At 38.2% G+C, this 20202-nt stretch overlaps 1 protein-coding gene across 4 annotated transcripts in view; it reads left to right on the top strand.

Moving 5' to 3' along the window:
- uxs1 (UDP-glucuronate decarboxylase 1) overlaps positions 1–20202 on the top strand; it is a 38100-nt gene that overhangs the window by 15695 nt on the left and 2203 nt on the right. For all 4 annotated transcript variants that reach the window (XM_078262178.1, XM_078262179.1, XM_078262180.1 and 1 more), the window contains 9 exons: positions 621–801; positions 5627–5731; positions 6553–6612; positions 7006–7127; positions 15689–15808; positions 16349–16392; positions 18769–18829; positions 18974–19031; positions 19790–19893. In XM_078262178.1, coding sequence (XP_078118304.1) covers positions 621–801; positions 5627–5731; positions 6553–6612; positions 7006–7127; positions 15689–15808; positions 16349–16392; positions 18769–18829; positions 18974–19031; positions 19790–19893 — 855 coding nt within the window. The remainder of the gene's footprint in view (positions 1–620; positions 802–5626; positions 5732–6552; positions 6613–7005; positions 7128–15688; positions 15809–16348; positions 16393–18768; positions 18830–18973; positions 19032–19789; positions 19894–20202) is intronic.

Consider the following 20202-nt stretch of genomic DNA (forward strand, 5'->3'; position numbering starts at 1 on the left):
AGTCTCCAATTGTGTGACTGTTTATATTTGTATAGGCTTATTATTAGCTTTTCTAGCAGTCAGTCAGCTGTAACGCTTTTTGAATTGCAGTTGGGTTGGGAACCGGAGGGTTGGAGGGAATGATCATCTTCGTATTATTCTCATTTTCATTGAAAAATATTAAAATTTAAAAAATTGAAATGACAATGTGATTTTCTTTTTTTTTTTTTTTGAGGATCTGTACCAAACAAGATTTTTTCTTTAGTCTGTAGGATACGATTTGTAGGCCGGGACGTCTACACAAGCACCACAATACTTAATTCAGAATGGTTTGACACATATTTTGCATTTAACCCCCTGCAATTTGGATATTGCACTAGTCCATATTGTGATTTCGATAAAATTGCATTTAATTGTGCATCCCTAATTAATTCAGACTTCACTGTTGCCTTAGTCTGTGGAAAGAGTAATTGACCACAAAAACGAATTCTCTTTTAGTAGTCAACATACCCTACCCCACTTACACCCTTTTCTTAGGTACAGGCTGAAAGTCAGTGTTTCATTGCTCATTTCTGAATTTACCCTCAGAAAAACTAAATATCCTTTACTGATGTAATCGTACATGTTTATTCTTCCACTAGATCACTGGTGGGGCTGGTTTTGTTGGTTCCCACCTGACTGACAAGCTGATGATGGATGGCCATGAGGTGACGGTGGTGGACAACTTCTTCACAGGAAGGAAAAGGAATGTGGAGCACTGGATTGGCCACGAAAACTTTGAGCTCATCAATCATGATGTGGTGGAGCCTCTCTATATTGAGGGTGAGCAACAGACTTAATGTGGGAGGTGATGAATTGGTTTTCACTAACAGGACCAGCTTGTCCAGGGGGGCTCACAAATAATTATTGTAATAATATTTGTACTATAATGGCAAACAATGATCATTCTGTATCTTCTGCTTTCACTTTGCGTGTTGGTGCACAGCTATGCAGCGATAGATACTATAAACAAGACCAAAGGTATTGTAAAAAAATTGGTACAGTAGCAAAGAAGCTGGATTCACAAAAGTTTATACTAGCTGTCAAATTAGTTAAAGTGTGCTTCATGCCAGGAAGAAACAATATATCATCATTGAAAAATCAACATTAATTCTCCATAGGAAGCATATATAGTATAGTTATTATTCTAGTAAACATGCACATTGAGAGTAAAGTACACAGCAATTTAATTTAGTTACTTGGACTGTTGCATTAGCAACACATTATCTCCAGCCAGCTAGTATGGAGAATGGGAACATCTCTAGAACAAACACTGTGGGAAAAAAAGTAAATGCAATTGAGATGAATTAAGATAAAAGCATTGTGGATCTCTTTAGGGAAATGTACATTATTAGTGTTCCTCTCGGCCCAAGCTAAATGGGGTTTGAGGGTAATCCTGCGTTTAAGTTAGCAGGGTACTCACTGCTTTCTTTAGTAATCTCAGTGTTTCCCCTATAATTGTATAAGTGCAATGCTATGCAAATCAGCACAGCTTCAGTCACCTCTGATGTAGAAGGGAAGAAAACATATCATCCAGGCACAGATAAACATCCCACGTTCTCCCAATATGGCGCCCCACAACTTCACTATATAGTGGCTAGCTTTGTTAGCAGTAAGTGATTTTATTGTCTCATAAACTAAATTCTACTTGATCACAAATCAGCAATTAGCTTAGACAACAGGCATAAACATGTAGGAAGCGATATTTAAATCTGCTCCGTCTGCGTGCAGTCTTTCTCTCTGCCGCCACCGCTTTTTTACACGACCCAGTCCTTTGCAAATAGCGAATGTTTACAGTATGAAATGAAAGTTGTTGGATTGTAGTCTTAACTGTAATCTTAGTTTTACCACGAATCTTGAAATTTGGACAAATTATTGTGAACTTAGCTGCTGGCGTAAACAAACCATCCTCTCCGCTGGAGCGGTAAATCCACATGGCTAAGTAATATGCACATGAGCGATGTCATCGGACATTCTTCATTATTTCTAAACTTAACTCAGTATTTTGATATCAGAAAAGACAATTTATTGACAATAGCTCAGGGGAATGCCCAGCCCCCCGGCACTGAGCTTTCTCTGTCTCTCTGAACAATATTTGTATGCATACCAAGTGTCGTTAAAATCCGATAAAGGGGGCGAAATCATGGGACTTGCTGCATCTATTGTAGGGATGAAACAGGTGTGTGGTTGGTTTCACCACTTTCTATAGAGCATTAAACCATCTGAATTGGTTTTGCTCAGCTTTGTGAAGCTACAAACCCGCTCAACTCTGCTTGCGGCTTTGACCTTGGCGATTTGGCATCTGCTCAATGCTGCTTGCTGCTTTGACTTTTGGCGATTGGGCTGCTTCCCAAGCCTGCTGTATCTCAGGCAGTAGAGCGTTTGCCTAACAATCAGAAGGTTGGCGATTCGAACCCAGGCCCTGCAGTCTGATCTCAAAGTGTATGAATGTGAGCGAAAGGTACCTGTAACAAGTGAAAGTGCTTTGAGAAGCTGAAAAAAGGGTTTGCACCCGCAAATTGCTGCTTGCGGCTATATTCTCAATTACTTTTTCTTTTTTTCCACAGTGTTTGTTCATCATTCTTGTGCAGCTAAGAAAATAATCATTCTCTACTCTCCCCTGTGAAATGCAGATGCCACGTATTCTGAAAAATGTTTTCCAAAGCAGTCATTAAAAGTAATTTAGATGTACAAATTGATCTCAAATTATATAACAGATGTATCTTATGGCCTTTGTTGGTCAAGCCCTATTATACACAAGGTTCCTTGACCGCTTGTTTTCTCTTTTTAGTGCAGATACACAGCTCACAAACTGTATTGCCATAATGGAGATGAGCAACACAAAACATTAACGCACAAATAATTAGGGCTGGGCACCGAACGTCGATACTTTAATGGCACCGATAAAAAATCTGTCCTCTCTGCATATTGACACAGAGCAGAGCTCCGACCGACACACACACGCGCAGAGGTGCGAACGGAGTAAACTACGTTGGCTCTGCAGTTTTGTTGAAGTCACAGTGAGTCACGGCAATGCCGATAAAGTGGTTTCAAGTGTGGTTACGCTTGCCAAAACTTCACGCAGACAGCGTTTGCTGCAATATGATATTAATGGCAAGCCGAAAGCGGTCGCAGTGCTTTTGTTTTACACTTCCTCTGAGACAAGCAGGCACAACAGTGGTTTCTTGCCCTGGTGACTGACTGACAGGCTGATTTGGTTGTAAGGCAAGGCAACTTTATTTCTACAGCACCTTTCAGCAACAAGGCAATTCAATTACATTCCTTTGCACTTAAGTTAGTTCTCCATTAGTTCAATGTTGACAACAGGGCAGTCACCAAGTTTAGTGTTAAAGGTTTGTGTCATTATGCAGTTTGCACTAAAAAGTCTTTGTTGTTTACATTCCTTTGAATTTTAGTTAGTTCAATATTAGCCTGTACACACTATCATTTGTTTATTTATTTATTATTTATAATATGTTCATGTTGTGGCAAAAAGGTTTCTCTCTTTTTGTTAATTTTGTTTGGATTGATACCAATCCTGAGTATCTGACTGGCACATCCCTATCCAAAAGCACAACCAGTTTTATTAATGGTACTCTGAGTGAGCAGTGTTACCAGAATTTTTTAATTTTGATAACTGTTTTGATTCACAATTAAGGCGGAAAATAAAAGTTTGATGTATTTTTGTTGATGGATTTTAAAACATATGGTATAGAAAAAAAGTCAGACAAAAATAGATAAAATACTATGGCATACCATCCAAAATATCATTAAAAACCCTTCAGAAAAGCTCACACTACTTATGATAGTTTAAAAAAGGGGGCATCACAGGTGACAAGGGCTGCAAATAGAGTGTAACATGAATAATTGCAACAATACAACTATAGGCTAGCTTAGCCACCTGCAGAAGTGGGTTTGCTCAGTCCATGGGCCACTTTGTATCACGGACACTAAGAAAGTTAAGTATACAAATGAAAACCGGTGTAGCTTACAGCTAGAAACTTGGCTTTGACACTGTTTCCATGTCTTTATTTATCTTCAGTGGACAACAGCCTATTCTTCTGAGATGGTAAACTCACAGTACGATTCCCATGTGGGTGCTCACAATTGCCTGTGGGCACTTGAGCTCCCGAGCACCAAAAGAAATCTGCGCATAAGATGCTAGGAATATCCAAGCGTTTTTTTTTGATGAGGTGTATTGGGTATTTACTGTAAAGCCTGATCTGTTCCTTGTCTTTTATTTGTTTGCTTAACAGCATAGTAAAATAATATTCCAGCATTGCGTGCCATACGTTTGTCTGTGATGTTACTATGCAAATGTTAAAACAAGGAAAGAATACAGGTTTTCAGTTTATTCATTGAAGAAGTAAAGTGGACATGAAAATTGCTTGGCAATCCTGTGATGTCCCATGACTGTTAGTTATGTCCTTACATTTTGTAGAAAATAAAAAAGGTAGAAAAGAAAAGCTTGAAAATGGAAGTCACTTAAAGCTTTAGTGCGTCACTTTTCTATATTAATGAACAGCCGATAAATTCAAGCCATTGCTAAATGAGTTGATACAAGCTAATTAAGACTATCAGCTCCACCTAACACTCTCTGTATTTCTCAGTATGGCTATGTTCAGAAAATTGTGTTGCTCAGCAACTCGCGCGAAGATAATTACCTCTTTTGTAAAGCTATAGCTTTAAAAAAAAAACATTAACTAATAACAGACACTGGCAGACGCCTTTACATGGAAATCTGACATCCGTGTCTCTGTATTTAAGGAGGAAATGAAGTATTACAATGAATAGAGAAATGCTGAAAGAGAAAATCAAATGAGCTTTGACAGTGAAAATATGGATCAAGAGGTCAAGCCATCAACGGATGCTTACATTCAACTTGAGAAGAAGAAAGTGTGGGATGGTTTAGATAATGTGAAGATGAATAGGACAGAATAGTTGTGGGAGAAAAGCTTACTGGGGACATCATAGGCAATCAGACCTTCTTGTAAAGCTCTTTTTTATGTGCATGGCCCATATTGTGAGACCTAAGCCATTTGCACATACCAGTATTATAAATATATTAGCTACTGTGGTCAGAAATTCATATTCGTCTTTGTCTTAGTGTGCATTGGTCTCTAAATCCACTTTTTTTTTGTCTCAATCTTTTTATCCCTGTTTTTTGTCGGCTATTTTTCAATCACTGTACAGCACTTTGACTTGCATTTTATGTTTGAAAGGTTCTATATAAATAAAGCTTGCTTGATTGATTGAGAAATTCATATTGACTCAATAAATTACTAATAACGTAGCAAGTGAGTGTGTCACCTTGTACACATTGTCTTTGTAAGTCATGTGTCTACCAGGAGAACAGGTTGCAATTCTGGTGCTCCTGAGCCACATCAAAGTATAGATCTAATTTGCTTCCCTCAGCGGTTGACATTTTTGTCTGACTATACTATACTCTCCTTGAGCTTGAAACTATCAGTGCAGCTTTTTTCAGTCTTAAATATGGCTGGCTATCAGTAAAGGCTTTAATGTTCCTAAAAAGTTGCAGCATTTAGAAAACTGAAATAGTTCAGTTGTTTCAAGGTGAAATGATTTATGTTTCTCCTGCTCTTTACAGTGGACCAGATCTATCACCTGGCGTCTCCAGCCTCCCCTCCCAACTACATGTACAATCCCATCAAAACACTCAAGACCAACACCATTGGCACTCTTAACATGCTTGGTGAGTACCAAGGCTTCATATTAAGACTTTTTTTCTAGTAACCGATTCAATTCAGACTTCCAAGTCTAATCATTTATAATGCAACAAGAAAATACAAGTTTAATAAAGCACAAAATACTGTAAATCTAGTTTCATGTTGATGAGAAGTGTCTTTGGAAATTTTAAGAGATTCCGCTTTGGAAAATTTGTTTTAATTAATTGGTTTTCTTCCCTTTTGTAGTGTAGCGCGAAAGAGGAAAACAAAACTTGGAGAACAACAATACTTACCAGACCATTATTCTACTTCATTACATTTTCAACTTTTATCCATGCCAACTGCTTACAGTCTATACAGTAAAATGATTTGTGCTTCAATTGAGAGTCAAAATCCCATGTCTTGTTATTTTGTCTGTTGGCTGTCAGACTGTTCAAAATTAGGTACCAAATCCTTTATTTGATAAATAATTAAATTGGTGATAGGATTTATTTTGAGAAGCACAGACGAGCTTTGAGAGGCATTTTTTTCCTCCAGTTTTTCTCCAGTGAATGACTACTTATTTCAGATAAAATATAGTCATAGCACGAAATCAATATTAACATGGACTTTGTAGACTTCAAAGACTGTTCTCACTGTATCCAAGGGAGAGAAAGGGACTGCAGCTCAGTTATTGATTTGCAGCCTTTTATTAAAGGCAGGAAATCAATCTGTGTGCTCCAGTCCCTTTTTTCCTTTGGACGTTTGTTGTCCTTGAGCTAAGAGGCACATGATTCAACTGCTTGCTGCTGGAAGATGCTCAAAGAACCCTGTTTCAACTGTTCTCACTGTGTTTTTTGTCTACGAGGTTTGGCCAAACGTGTGGGTGCCAGACTTCTCCTGGCTTCTACTTCTGAGGTTTATGGAGGTAAGGAAGATGCCTCTCATCTTTGAATTTTCTGGTGCTGGTTATGCTTTCCAATTTGGATGGGTGTGTACATATGTACGCATGTGTGTGTGTGTGTATGTATTTATGTACCTTATGTTCCAACATTAGCATTTCTGACACTACATTTCTTTGTAATTTGAAGAAGTCAACTGTCTGCCCCATCTGACTCTCTTTGTTATCGCTTTTTGGGGTTTAATTGTAGTTGGTCATGAACGGACAGCTTCACAAGTATAAATTGATGACATGTTTAAGCCTCTCAATTCAGCAGCACAACAATGATGGTCAGCTTTGTTTAAGAGGTAGCATTTATTTAAATAACTATCTATACTCACGCTTGTCTGAAACGCAAACTGATTTATGTTTGTGTTTCAGATCCAGAGGTACACCCACAAAATGAGGAGTACTGGGGGCACGTGAATCCAATTGGTCCTCGTGCATGCTACGATGAGGGGAAGCGTGTAGCAGAGACCATGTGTTATGCCTACATGAAACAGGTATCATAACTATACAGTATGCATTTGATGTATGTTGATTGATGGTTACATTAGTTACTATGTGACTTTCTTTAATGAAATGCTTTGGAGTAACACTACAATTCTGCAAATGTAGCCATTAGCTTAAACTCCAAAATAACTGAAAAACAAAAAACCTGTAAAATAATAGAATAATTATGCTAATCATCATGGTTGATTTATAGGATTTTTTGATGATAAAGAAAATTGAACGGCTTGCTCCATATAGTCCAAACCTCTTTGACGTTGAAAAGAACAGAATTTCTACATTTCACAATCTTATCAATAAGAAAACGGGTTTATTTTATCAGGATAATTAATTAGGATATGTAACCATGATGCTTGTTATGTGAATAGGCCGTTTTTGAGAAGATAGTTTGGTATCAGTAAAGGTATATCAATGACTCTAAAGTTAATGATACAGGTTTGTGTTTTCATGCATATTTGTTTAAACATCCAGATGATGTTGAGACTTTTCAATCTTTTTATGCCTATGTGCTGGCGACATTATGTTTTTGGGTTGTCCAATCCATTTGCCTGGACACGATGTCTCAGGAACACCTTGAAGGAATTTCTTTAAATTTGGCACAAACATCCACTTGGACTCAAGGATGAACATTTTTTAAACTGACCTTTGTTGATCTGAAATGAAGACAGATTCAGAAACTGCACGGCCTATTTCTCGCTTAAAATGTTTTCAGAAACACGTTTCGGTGAACTATTTTAGTAAAGTATGAGATCCTATTCTGAACAAGCCGCCATGACAGTCTGGCTGTGAATTTCCGGAGAAAAAAGAACCACATGACGCGTCATTTTCTGGGAAATAATCAGACTGTTAATGGAAACAATACAGAGCAGCGCCGCCTGCTGCTATGGAGACGTATTACGTTTCGCGCACATGCAGAGCGTACGCTGAAGTCGGCGTCGCCTCAATGTGTTCTGAGGCACTTTTTGGACCTCGGGGACCCGACTGATCAGTCCGACTGCCTTTTCTGCCGACAGTCAGCCCGTCTGGTTGGTGTGTCAGGGCCTTTAGACAACATTTCACACAATTGTCTATATAATGGTGATATTTTATGCCAAAAAGGTCAAAGGTCAACTTCACTGTGAAAATATTTTCTGCAAAAATGCTTTTCTGGCCATCATTCAACACTATAACTCAGGAACAGACGGGGCGACATTTGGTCAGATACGGAATCGGTGACACTAATCTTGAAATTTTGGTGACTTGTATAGATCTTCTGTGATGCCGGTTTGAAGATGTGTGTGAAGCATCAATGTTTTGCCAAGAAATGCATGTAATACCTTTTTTTATTAAATTCATTCAAAGCCTTCACTATATATGAGTCATGGATAGACATGGATGAAAACTGCAACTTTACTGGTTGGCAAAGGCATAGAACCGCAAGGTGGTAATTCTAGTTTCTTGTTGCAACTTGATTGACGCCAGCCTTTGATGATCAGATATGATTGACTTCCCTTGCCTTTCTTCCAGGCAGGTGATATTTATTTATCTTCCTCTTCTCCTGCTCCTCCTCACCTGCTAATTATTTTTATCATTTTTGTCACACTGGGAGAAATCTTGGAAATGAACGGTTTTCAATATCCAAATGTCAGTAGTTTATGCATAAGGATGAGAATATCACTTATTACATTATATCTATTGCCCAGTCATTTAATCAAAATTCATTAACATTTAAAAACTGATGAGTTTAGGTTATGCAGTGGAAAAAGTATGTCTCACCTGCTGATGGAAAACTGTGCATCAGTTGATGCATTTAAACAAAATCTTATCATGTACTGTACATGCATACATGTACAGCAATATTTAAAGCGCTGTTCCTTATGATCAAGGTGCCTACTCCATTTTATAAGAAGAAGCAGCGTAATATGTAGAGATGAGCATCTTTAGGATTTTGGCACCTTTATTGATGCGCCATAATTTTGTAAATTGATGAGGGGCATCTTCTGAAACCAATATTTTTTTTAGAAATGCTAAAATAGATTTGAAAGTTTTGTTGCTGAATTATTACAAATAAACTAAACTTCAATAAGACTATAGAAGTCACTAGGAAGTGAAGAGCATCAGATAACTGCTGCCATGTAATCATATTTTGTGACTTTTATTTTTTTTCTTTTAGAGACACTGGGACTAAAATTGCAGGTGTGTGCAGGGCCTGAAATGTGATAGTTTCTAAGTGTCTGTATGCATTAACCTAATGGTGAAAGATGTTCTTGGAATGATGTAACACATCAGGAGATTTAATTAGCATTTAAATGCATGGCATGACAGAGCAGAGGGTTGTTTTCATTCAATAACTAGAAGACCATTACATACTTAATTGCTGCAATCACCAGATTTTGTGTGTGTGTGTGTGTGTGTGTGTGTGTTAGCTAAGAGACTCTTTGGAATTATTTAGTTATCAGGATCCAATAAAGGACAGGGATGCATTATGCTTCACAAATTTCTGTTTTTCATTTGTGGATTTCTGACCACAGAAAGTGTAGAGCATGTTCATTGTTTTTAGTGTTTACAGTTAGGATTGGCATTTGATAGCATTTTATCAAATCTGAGTTTAGTGCTAAATCTGCTTATCATATCTGAAACCATTCAAATCCCTTTTTGAATCGATTAAGGTTCAGTTTCAACTTTTGAAAGTAACCAAACTTATAAAGAAGAAGAAATCTGTTGGCTGAGGTAGCAGAAACATGCCCGTTTTGAGTGACAGGCTAATCAGTGTTCATAATCTGTAGATGAAAATGTGATGAACAGCGAAAGATATGACATGTTTAATAAATATGTATCTGAACCATTAAAATGGCAGGTGTAGCTTACATACTTTTGCACGCCTCATTTTTCACAAGCTTCATGCTCTACATACTCAAGGTCTTGATTCACAACTACTAAATTGATTATCTTAAACTATTGATATCATAGGAATACAAGTTTAACTGGGTGACTCGGACTCCTCCAACTAAAGTGATGCAATCAGCAGGAAATCACCAGTGAGGACTAACTACTCTGTTGGTCCACTTGCCATCGTACAGTGGTGTTATACAGTGTTGTTTGTATAACAATAATCTTTGGTCACACACTGACTTGGAGAGAGCACATTAAGTGTCATATTGTAAGGTTACTAACATAATTAATGTTAATTCACAGATTTGTCAGAACAGAGCCAAACTCAATTCATTGATTATTCCAATATGGTTGCTGAAACAAAAATAACTGTAAGAAAACACTCATGCCTTTCTGACTTTGAATGTCCATTTTTACCACTGCACATTTGTGTTCCATCATTCATTTAAACATCACAGGCACACAAAGAACAACAAAGTCAATGTATGTTGTTTTCATGTCACATTTACACATACTTGCTCTAAAGAAGTCCCTGAGTGAGCTCCTGAATTTTGTTCTTGTAACTGTTAAAATCTTTTTTCTTTGGTTATTACCTTGACATCTTGTGCTTGCATTCAAATGCACATTTTATGTTATGTCTCTCTTTTTTTTTTTTTATAATCCATGCTGTTAGGATGTGGGTCGTCCAGTAGGTGTACAATGGACAGTAATGTATGTGTAGATGCACATACATTAAAAATGAATGACTCTAAGGCAATGTGGTTGCCTATTAGGGTATGTAACATGCCAGTCATGGGTCATTAATGCAATAGCACAAACATATAGGATCTAAATGACAAACAACCATTCCTGTGTCGTGGCAAGCAATCGGATTATAATTCCTGGAAAACATTTAGACGTTGTCATTGACATACTGCTTTAAGGTGTCCTTTAGGTAATCAGAGTATTAGTGTTAATCTATTTAATGAGGTGTGTAGACTGTGATGCATTTTAAGAATGAAACAACCCGTCCAGTTATGTGTATAGTGTAGTGTTCTTTAATTGAGAGGAAGTCACAAAAGCCCCAACAGTTTCCCTTATTTGATCTCTATTTATTATAAGTAATAAAGCAAAATGATTACAAGATACACATCGATGCGGGTCATAACTACTTCGCTCTGAAAGCTCAGCAAAACGGCCCAGATTTCCTAGTCCAGACAGTTAATATTCTATTCTACTCCGGGGTGTTGCCTCCTCCCATTGGTTGGCTGGGGCCAGGATTCTTTGGCCCTTTACTTCAGCGCAATCCTGGTCCAATGGCTTTTTCAGCCACCCTCTAAAAGAGGAGCGTGCTGATAAACACATAGTTCCCCTGTAACCTCTCACCCAGTCAGGAGATGTCTGACCTCAACAGGACATGGCAACCTCCTCAGGATTTGGCCACATTCCTTTGTCTCTGAGAGTGGCTGTTTGACTTCGTTAATTTACTCCCCCAACATCTGGACTCAATACTGCTGTCAAAACTGAAGTCAATATCTGATACATCCCATTATATTTAAAGAAAGTGTATAAACTGCTTGATTATAATATATTATAGAAAATCATTATAATTGATTGATTTGTTATATATATATATATATATATAAGGGCTGTCAAACGATTAATTTTTTTTAATCGCATATTTTATCACATGATTAAGTTTTTAAGTACATATTAACAATCAAAAGCAATTTTTACCAGTGTATCTTGATTGGGAATCAAATGAATGCAAAGAACTTACTTTATGAACTTGATTTTAAGATTTGTAATTATTTATTTACTATAAACAAAAGAAAAATTTGTGAATCTGTCATTATTGCACAATTCCTCCAAGTACCTAACTAAAAAACTAAAAATCCCTATCGTTACTAGAGTCAATATAGTGTTTAGTAACTCCTAAATAATGTTGATTACTCACTGATGTCCAGTGATCACCGGTTAATGAGCAGCTCATTTCTGCACAAGTCCGTGTTAACACAGCCCATCTCCACTCTTACCCGGCGACAGAGAAACAGGCTGGATAGTCCGGTACACTGTTGTTTCCACAACAACAAAAACACAGCAGTCTCTGAACTCGCGTTGGGAGTTTCGTTGAAGTTGGATGTAGTCCAGTTTTTGTCTAATGAGCGGACACTTGCAAGCAGGATTGATGGAACAGGTGGCTGGCTAGCGTTAGCTTTCCATCTAGCTAGGTTATACTCCAGCCCCCGTTCGCGTTTCACCGCTGAGGATGTCCCCCCCCGTGATTGCCCACTCAAGCCGCTGCAGCTGCTGCTGCCCGCTCCGGCCACTGCTGCTGCCCGCTGGTCAAACTAACCTGTACGGCAGGCCACAGCAACCTCTTATTTCCGAACATTTCTCTCCCCCGCCCCCCGAGGGCCGGTGGTCTAGCACCATGTTAACTGTACTACTATGCTTAGCTCCGTAGGTGGTAGCTCAAGCTTGGCGTGCTTCGGTGATATTTTAATTCGGCTTTATACAATGTGCATATGGCTTTCGACTTGTCTACGAGCTATCCGGGAGTTTTGGAAAATAAAAAGCACCATTCAGGATTTCATTGCTGCTGTCTTTCTCCATCATGCCTGCAGCAGCAGGATGTGTTACGAGGAAGTGGCAGCTTGATGATAAGTAACGGTGCTGCAAAGGGTCAAAATGGTAGCTTGTTAGGCACGACGCAAAGCCGAGTGAAGTGTAAAATAAATTAATAAATGCCAGCATGCGATTTAAAAAAAAAAAATTAATCGCATGGTGTCGGCCCTTAATCGCATCGCGAGTAACGCGTTAACGCTGACAGCCCTCTATCTATATATATATATATATATATATAAAATAAAGGCATTTCAATTGATTGCTTTTCATCAGGGCTTCTGTGTATCCTTGTTTTGTTGAATTTGTGCATTTGTTGACATGTTAGCTTTTATTTATTTCTTCACAATAGTAGGTATGCCTGTGCACGTACACCATCTTTTACATTTACATACACCTTCCAAGACTACCTCCTTATGTTGTCCTCATTGTGTCCTTGTTCTTCACTGTATTTTTGCAGGTTGTGACCATCGAATTACATTTCAAGAGAAAAATCTGCATAATTTTCATGTTTTTATTCATGTTCTGTAACCTAAAATTGATTTCCATCCCATCTGAAGTAGCATGTATTGATGTATAAGGTTATGAAGGCCTTTAGATTTTTTAAAAGGTAGAGTTTTCTACATCTCTGGGATGAGTGTGAGTATCCATGATGTACTTGGCCTCATTCATTCATTCTTTGTACTGTGTGTAAGGAGAGCCTAGTGTCTAATTACCTGGTACTCTGCTTCTTATGCAAAGAATATTGCAATATGCAAACACTTGGCTCATAGGTAAGAGAGCATGTGACAAATTATTGTTGTACTCTTGAAATGTGATATTGGCATGTAAAATAGGCCAAAGTTAGCCAAAAGTGCTGATTTTCATCGGATGTCGCAGGCCAAAAGGCACCCTAAAAATCCCATTTGTAGCAAAGAATTACCTATACAGTATAAACAGAAAAGACACCGTCTTAACATGCACACCATTAAACCAGAATGATACTGTATATAGGGACATCGACATAATAAGGAGTTGTTGGAGAATAAATCAGAAAGTTGATGAGTGGAAAATGTGCAATATCCCCAAGAGGGACACATAACCTTCCTGTTCTGAGGACAATATTAGCTATTTGAATCTAGATCAAGTCAGAGAACAGATTTTTGCAAAAATTCAAGATGGTTTTGCCCAGAAAATTGGAAAACAAAGAAACGTGGTTTAAGGTAAAGCGCGGGCTCTCTTACTAAGTGTTTTAACGAATTGTGCAAACATTTGTCAAACTCTTTATATTAACGCTTTGCTGCTAAGATATGATTTGTCAGCCATTTACAGTGACTTGGTCACCGCTGCTACTTTCATTGCGACTTTGTTAGGGAAGGCTAACTGATGACTTTGGTTGGAAAATGCATCATATCAAAAAAAAGTAACTGACAAAGTACAAATGGGTGATTGACAAGTGTTCACAGCCTTGTTTTATGTTCCCCTGCACTTGATAAAGACATCCTGTACTGAATTGCACACGTGCAGCTTTGTTATTTTAAGCATCTGCTATAATATTATGTGACATGTGCCTCTAACCAAATGGAGCCTGTGCAGTGTCTGGTATATTCCGATGGCAGGCAGTAGGTATTTCAGACATGCTGCTAATATTTGACCATGACGGGGTCTCACAGCATGGGACACTGTTAAAATCAGCTCTTTTACCTTGACTTTCAATAGTTAATTTATTGGTGTCATCCAGATTAGCATTATACCGCTACTGGCTATAAGCTATAAGCTATAAGTTATAAGTTCATACATACATATTATTTCAAGGGCACAAATTGGTAATTAGGGCGCCCACAGCGGCGAAGGCCCTATTGAAACTGAAGGAATTATTATTATTACGGCAAATAAATTGCCTTTTTGAGGGGCTTAACATATTCAAAAACTCACCAACATTGGCGGGCGCATCAAGTCTGGTGAAAATTTACGTATTTTAAGGGTTTCGGGAATAGGCGCACAAAAAATAATAAACTTTTTGTCATAGGGCATGGGCGGGGCGGCCATTTTCGCCATCAAAACAGGAAGTGGCTGTAACTTGAGTGTACATTGTCCAATTGGCTCGAAACCTTTCAGGATTCATAAGACTCTAACTCTGAGTCAATTATATCCGGTAAATGTCCTCAAAGTCATAGCGCCCCCTAGTGGCAACAGGAAGTAGGCCTCAAAGTCAAGGTGCTATACTTTAACGAACTCCTCCTAGTGATTTCATCCGAAGGACTTCAAATTTGGTCTGTACCATCTAAACACATTACAGATGAAAAGTTATTAAAAGAAAAACTTTTCGTCAAACGGTGTGGGCGTGGCGTGGCGCCATTTTGAGTGTTTAGTGATGAATGACAAAGTGGCTGTAACTACAGTGTACATTGTCATATCTACTTGAAATTTCCCATGATCAACAAGAGTCTAGGCCTGAGGACATATACAGGCCAATATTGACTTTTGGTCACAGCGCCCCCCGCTGGCAACAGGAAATCAGCCTTATTTGACAAACCTCAACCAATTTACATGAAACTTATAACGTGTGGTCTACATGTGATACTGAGCCGCCCCCTATACTTTAACAACGCCCACTCACTCAGGCTACGCCCCCTTTCATAACATTTGAACCGTTTAAGGTAGAGTCTTGTGTGAGGTGTCATTGAACTCAGCAGAGAGTTCCTTCTTCATTGATGATGGTTTGGCCTGCCCCCTATGCTTAAGCCACGCCCCATTTCATACCATTTTAACCGTTTAAGGTAGACCCTTGTGTGATGTATCATTGAACTCAGCAGAGTGTTCCTTCTTCATTGGTGATGGTTTGGCCCACCCCGCTATGCTTAAGCCACACCCCTTTCATAACTGATGACCCGTTTAAGGTAGAGTCTTGTGTGAGGTATCAATGAACTCAGCAGAGATATTTGGCTTTGTATTCCCTTAAATAAAAAGTATATAAACTAAAAAAATGCATGCAATGAATAATAAAACAAATAATCAAAATAAAGATAACGTTAAAACCAAGGAACAAAAAAGTTTATAAATGACTGAGTCACCTACTTTCTTGTTTCTTTGCTCACAGGAAGGAGTAGAGGTGAGGGTAGCGAGAATCTTCAACACGTTTGGCTCCCGAATGCACATGAACGATGGACGAGTTGTCAGCAACTTCATCCTGCAGGCTTTACAGGGAGAACCTCTCACTGTATGTATGCATTTTAAGATTTCTACTCATTTATTAGGTGCATGAGACAAACCACTATATTTGGCTTGTGTTTTTTCAGTACTAGCAGTGTGAGGATGATCACACTGAATTAGCCTCAGTGTGATGATGATACCTGGCAATCTTCTTTGATTGAACATGATTTTAACTGAAAGGTTTCAGACACTACAGTGTAATCCTTCTAATCAGGATGCAGGTCTTATTAGTATGAGTTATATTAAATGTTTTAAATGTGGTTTAATAGCAATTGATTTTGATGCACAAAACTGAAAAATAAGATTTTAAGAGGGGTAATAGAAAGTGGAAACTTCAAATGGCAAAGAACTCTTGAGTTCTAATAATTTGAACATGATCAGGCCAAAAATATGAAGTAGACTTGCTCATGATGAAAATAAACTTTCAGTGTGCATATTTTTTTAAGTCTGCTGAGTAGAAATCTGTTGTTTTACACATGGTAACACATATTCATATATATATATATATATATATGAGACGAGCGGTTTTCTGTTGTTGTTGTTCTAGGTGTATGGTTCTGGTTCCCAAACAAGAGCCTTTCAGTATGTAAGGTAAGATTGCTAAATTAATCCCGTTTTCTTTTGTCCTTGGAATCCATCATTCTTCTCTTCAATCTGTACCGAATTATTTGTCACAAGAATCTTTATTTTTGTGGTCTACCCACCAATAGAACAATACATGTATGATATCATTAATAATCATCATATTAATAAATACATATTATAAATAATAACGTATTACATAAATTCTAGCAATGCCATGCCATCATACATCATATTAAGTGTTAGTTATTACCGGTATTTTTATTTTATTAATTAAATGATGGCCTTTTTCTACCGAGACAGACAATATTTCTTCTGGTGTTTAAAGCATATCAAAGGTATATCTGGATGCTGATGCTTACATGGACTCATGAATTTGGAATAAGGCAGAGGAATTAATTAAATTTGACTTTGAAGTTTATCATGAAATGCCAACATGTGCCTGGAAGCAATATGTGAACGTGGCAGGTTAATGTGATCAGTTTGAAGACGAGAGATCAGAGACACAGAGCATTTGAAGCACTTCTGTCTCTTCAAAGCATTCATCCGCCGCCCTGTATGACTTTTGCGTTGTGTAAACAGTGAAAAGCCAAGGTCTTCGAGTAAACTCTGAGTAAAGCTGAACTGACTCGATTACAAAAACTTTATGTTAGAACTATTCAGGTCTAGATTACATTAGACCTCAAGGATACACACAGCTTTTGAGTGAGGAAAGATTGAATGCAAACCAAACTTTAGTTAGTTTATAAGAAAATTCCTCAGGGCACCTTTTACTACCCCACTAACCTCTGAAATGTTGATGAATTCAGATCCTACGAAATCTTCTGAACGACAAGATGACAATCAGAACAATTGTATAAAAATAAATCAGCATTTTTAACTATCCCCTTTGTATAAAGAGGTATTATTAAAAACGTATTGTTATATAAATCCCCATTCAACAAAGATTACAGTTTAAAATACTCCTTATCACCTACAAAGCTCTCCACAATTTCTCCCCCTCCTACCTCACTGACCTGCACGACATACTCCTACCCGCAGGAGGTATGTACGCCAACCTCCTTACCCCTCTCTCCCGGTCCAAGCACTGGACCGGCCCCTTTGAAACTCTCTCCCACAACACCTTAGTCACTCCCCTCTTTCAAAACCACACTCAAAACCTACCTATTGAAATCCATTTTTTTCATTTTTATAGTTGTATTGTTGTATCCTGTATACTTTTTACTGCTTTTACGGTTTGTTTTAGTTTTTGTGTAACATGCCTTTCAGTACCTTTTTAAAGCGCTATATTAAATAAATGTATTATTATTAATAAAGCATTTTAGCACTTACATATCCATATAGACAGTCTAATACAACAGCCCTGCAAATAAATTCTACATGAATGCAACATTGTCTCAGAGTTGCCATTAAAGTGTTGCTCAAGCGCTCGTTGACCTAGTCATGTATGTCGTCATGGGCTTGTGTGTGTCTGCGAACATGGATCGTCACTTGAGAGCACTTAGATAGCTATCGATAACATGTCCCGTGTTAACATGTCCCATGTCCTATGTTAACATGTCCCATGTCCCATGTGCACCGCAATACACAGAAAGCGTCATAGCGATAGCTTCAGCTAACTGAGATAAATATCACAGTACCACAGCTAGCCATTGTGCATTTAAAACTGTATCTTACATACCTGGTACTTCTGTAATAACTGCCACCCTTTGCCAAGCTGCATTTTTTTTTTTAGTGTCACTAAAAAAAAAAAATGGGTAGGGTTAAATAGCACTGGGAACTGGCTAACGGACCGGAATTGTGGGGAGGGAGAAGGGGACCGGAAATTGTAAAACAAAAGATATAACTGGTTGACGCTCATTGGAGTGTCAGGCATTGGTGTGTAGCTTCATGTCACCGGCTTCCATCAGAATTGACTTGTAGTCTGTTGCTTTGTCCCTCATAGTGTGAACATAGCATAAGCCTGATGTTATATAGTTGTATGCATGACACAATAAACAAAAGAAAATTCTAACTTTTATACAGAGTGTATTTTTTATAAATAGCAACACTGAAAGAATACTTGTTGTGCATGATGTGCTGAAGGAAATGAGAAATAAAGAGATTACATCTCAGTCTCACCTGGCCTTGGAAAGATTTGTTCCACTATCATAATGTGCTGATTAGAAAAGTAATATTGAAACAATTATGGGTCTAGTTAGGCTGATAAATTATGTGAAATGTATGATGTTACAGGTACAATACAATGTTCTCATAATCAAACCTCTGCATGGAAAGTTCATGCTTATGGAATGTCCCTCATACAAAGTAAAGCCACCGAGTGAATTTTAAAAGAAGGGAATCCATTTTAATGTTTATTAATTATTGTTCATTATCTTTCTACAGCGATCTGGTCAACGGCCTGGTGTTGTTGATGAACAGTAACATCAGCAGTCCAGTCAATCTGGTGAGATCATCATACCCAGTTGTGTTTCACAAATTGACATTGAAAATGACTTCTGCATAGGCAGACAATTTACCGGTTAGTCAGTTTATGTGGCTGTCTCATGTCGACACTGATGTGATGAAAGTTTATGAAATCTGTTTGCAGGGGAACCCAGAGGAACACACCATATTGGAGTTTGCTCGTCTCATCAAAAGTCTAGTCGGTAAGGCGTCCGATCGATAAACATAGTTGTCGTTCTGTGTATTTCTGCAAACTCTTGACCCTTGCCATCTCAGTCCTTGTCCAGTCAAGCTTTGCTCATTTGCCTGCTTATCTCTTTAAGACCCCTTCCAGCCAGTGTTACATCACAACAATCAATCTCAATCTCTATTGTCAATATTTTTGATATCAAACTGGATAATAATCAGACGTAATCCATAACCATAGCCCGGCAAGACGATTAAGAAGAGAGTGAGTGAGAGTCTGTGTGTTTCTGACAGTGGGATTACGTGTAATCCACTACGTTAAATGAAAAACACACTAAACTAAAAAAACTAAGCTAGCTAACTACAATTTATTTTTATCTTTGAACACAAAATACATTTTTGGCAAACAGTGTGGCTAGTCAACATTGTCAGGAAATGACTCCGACAATTTTAAAATATAAAAATGTCAGGGGGCCTTTAATATCTTTCTTTCTCTCTTACCCATTCTTTCTTAAGGTGCTTCTGTGTCATTAATTTGTAGTTACATTTTTGAAGAGGTGCAGCTCTAGAAATACCTCTGGCAGAGTTACTGCACCTATGCATGAAGCCACAACACACATAAGCATCAATCTGCCTTGACCCACCCTCTCCTACTGTTTATATTATCATCAGCCAAATGACAAGTAAGTTTAATAATAGGTCCTTCTCTCTGTACTTGTACCTGTCCATGAACACACTTTCACATACACACACACGTACACGCACGCACGCACAGTGAGCCAAAGTCAGATCCAGTTCCTTCCAGAGGCGCAGGACGACCCACAGAGGAGAAGACCTGACATCCGAAAAGCCAAGATGATGCTGGGCTGGGAGCCGGTGGTATGTGACACACAACAGACTCACATGCACACGCACTGTCCTGCAAACCTTCTGTAGACAGACTGTGAAACACAACTTTTGGGCCTGTGTGGTGTAACAATGCTGCAGATCTGATCAACTAGTTGATCTGAACTGATAAGTGTCTCATCAACAGAATGCACATTTGAAGCCTCTCATTCTCTGGATTCACAATGAGCTTCAGCTAACTTTAGCTATACACAATAACTGTGGTTTAGGATTGCCACTATTCGTCATCAATCGACCTCTGGTTAGGGAAATATGATACCACAGTCATCTAATATCATTCAG

Source organism: Sander vitreus, chromosome 11 (assembly GCF_031162955.1).
Source record: "Sander vitreus isolate 19-12246 chromosome 11, sanVit1, whole genome shotgun sequence".
Lineage (NCBI taxonomy): Eukaryota > Metazoa > Chordata > Actinopteri > Perciformes > Percidae > Sander > Sander vitreus.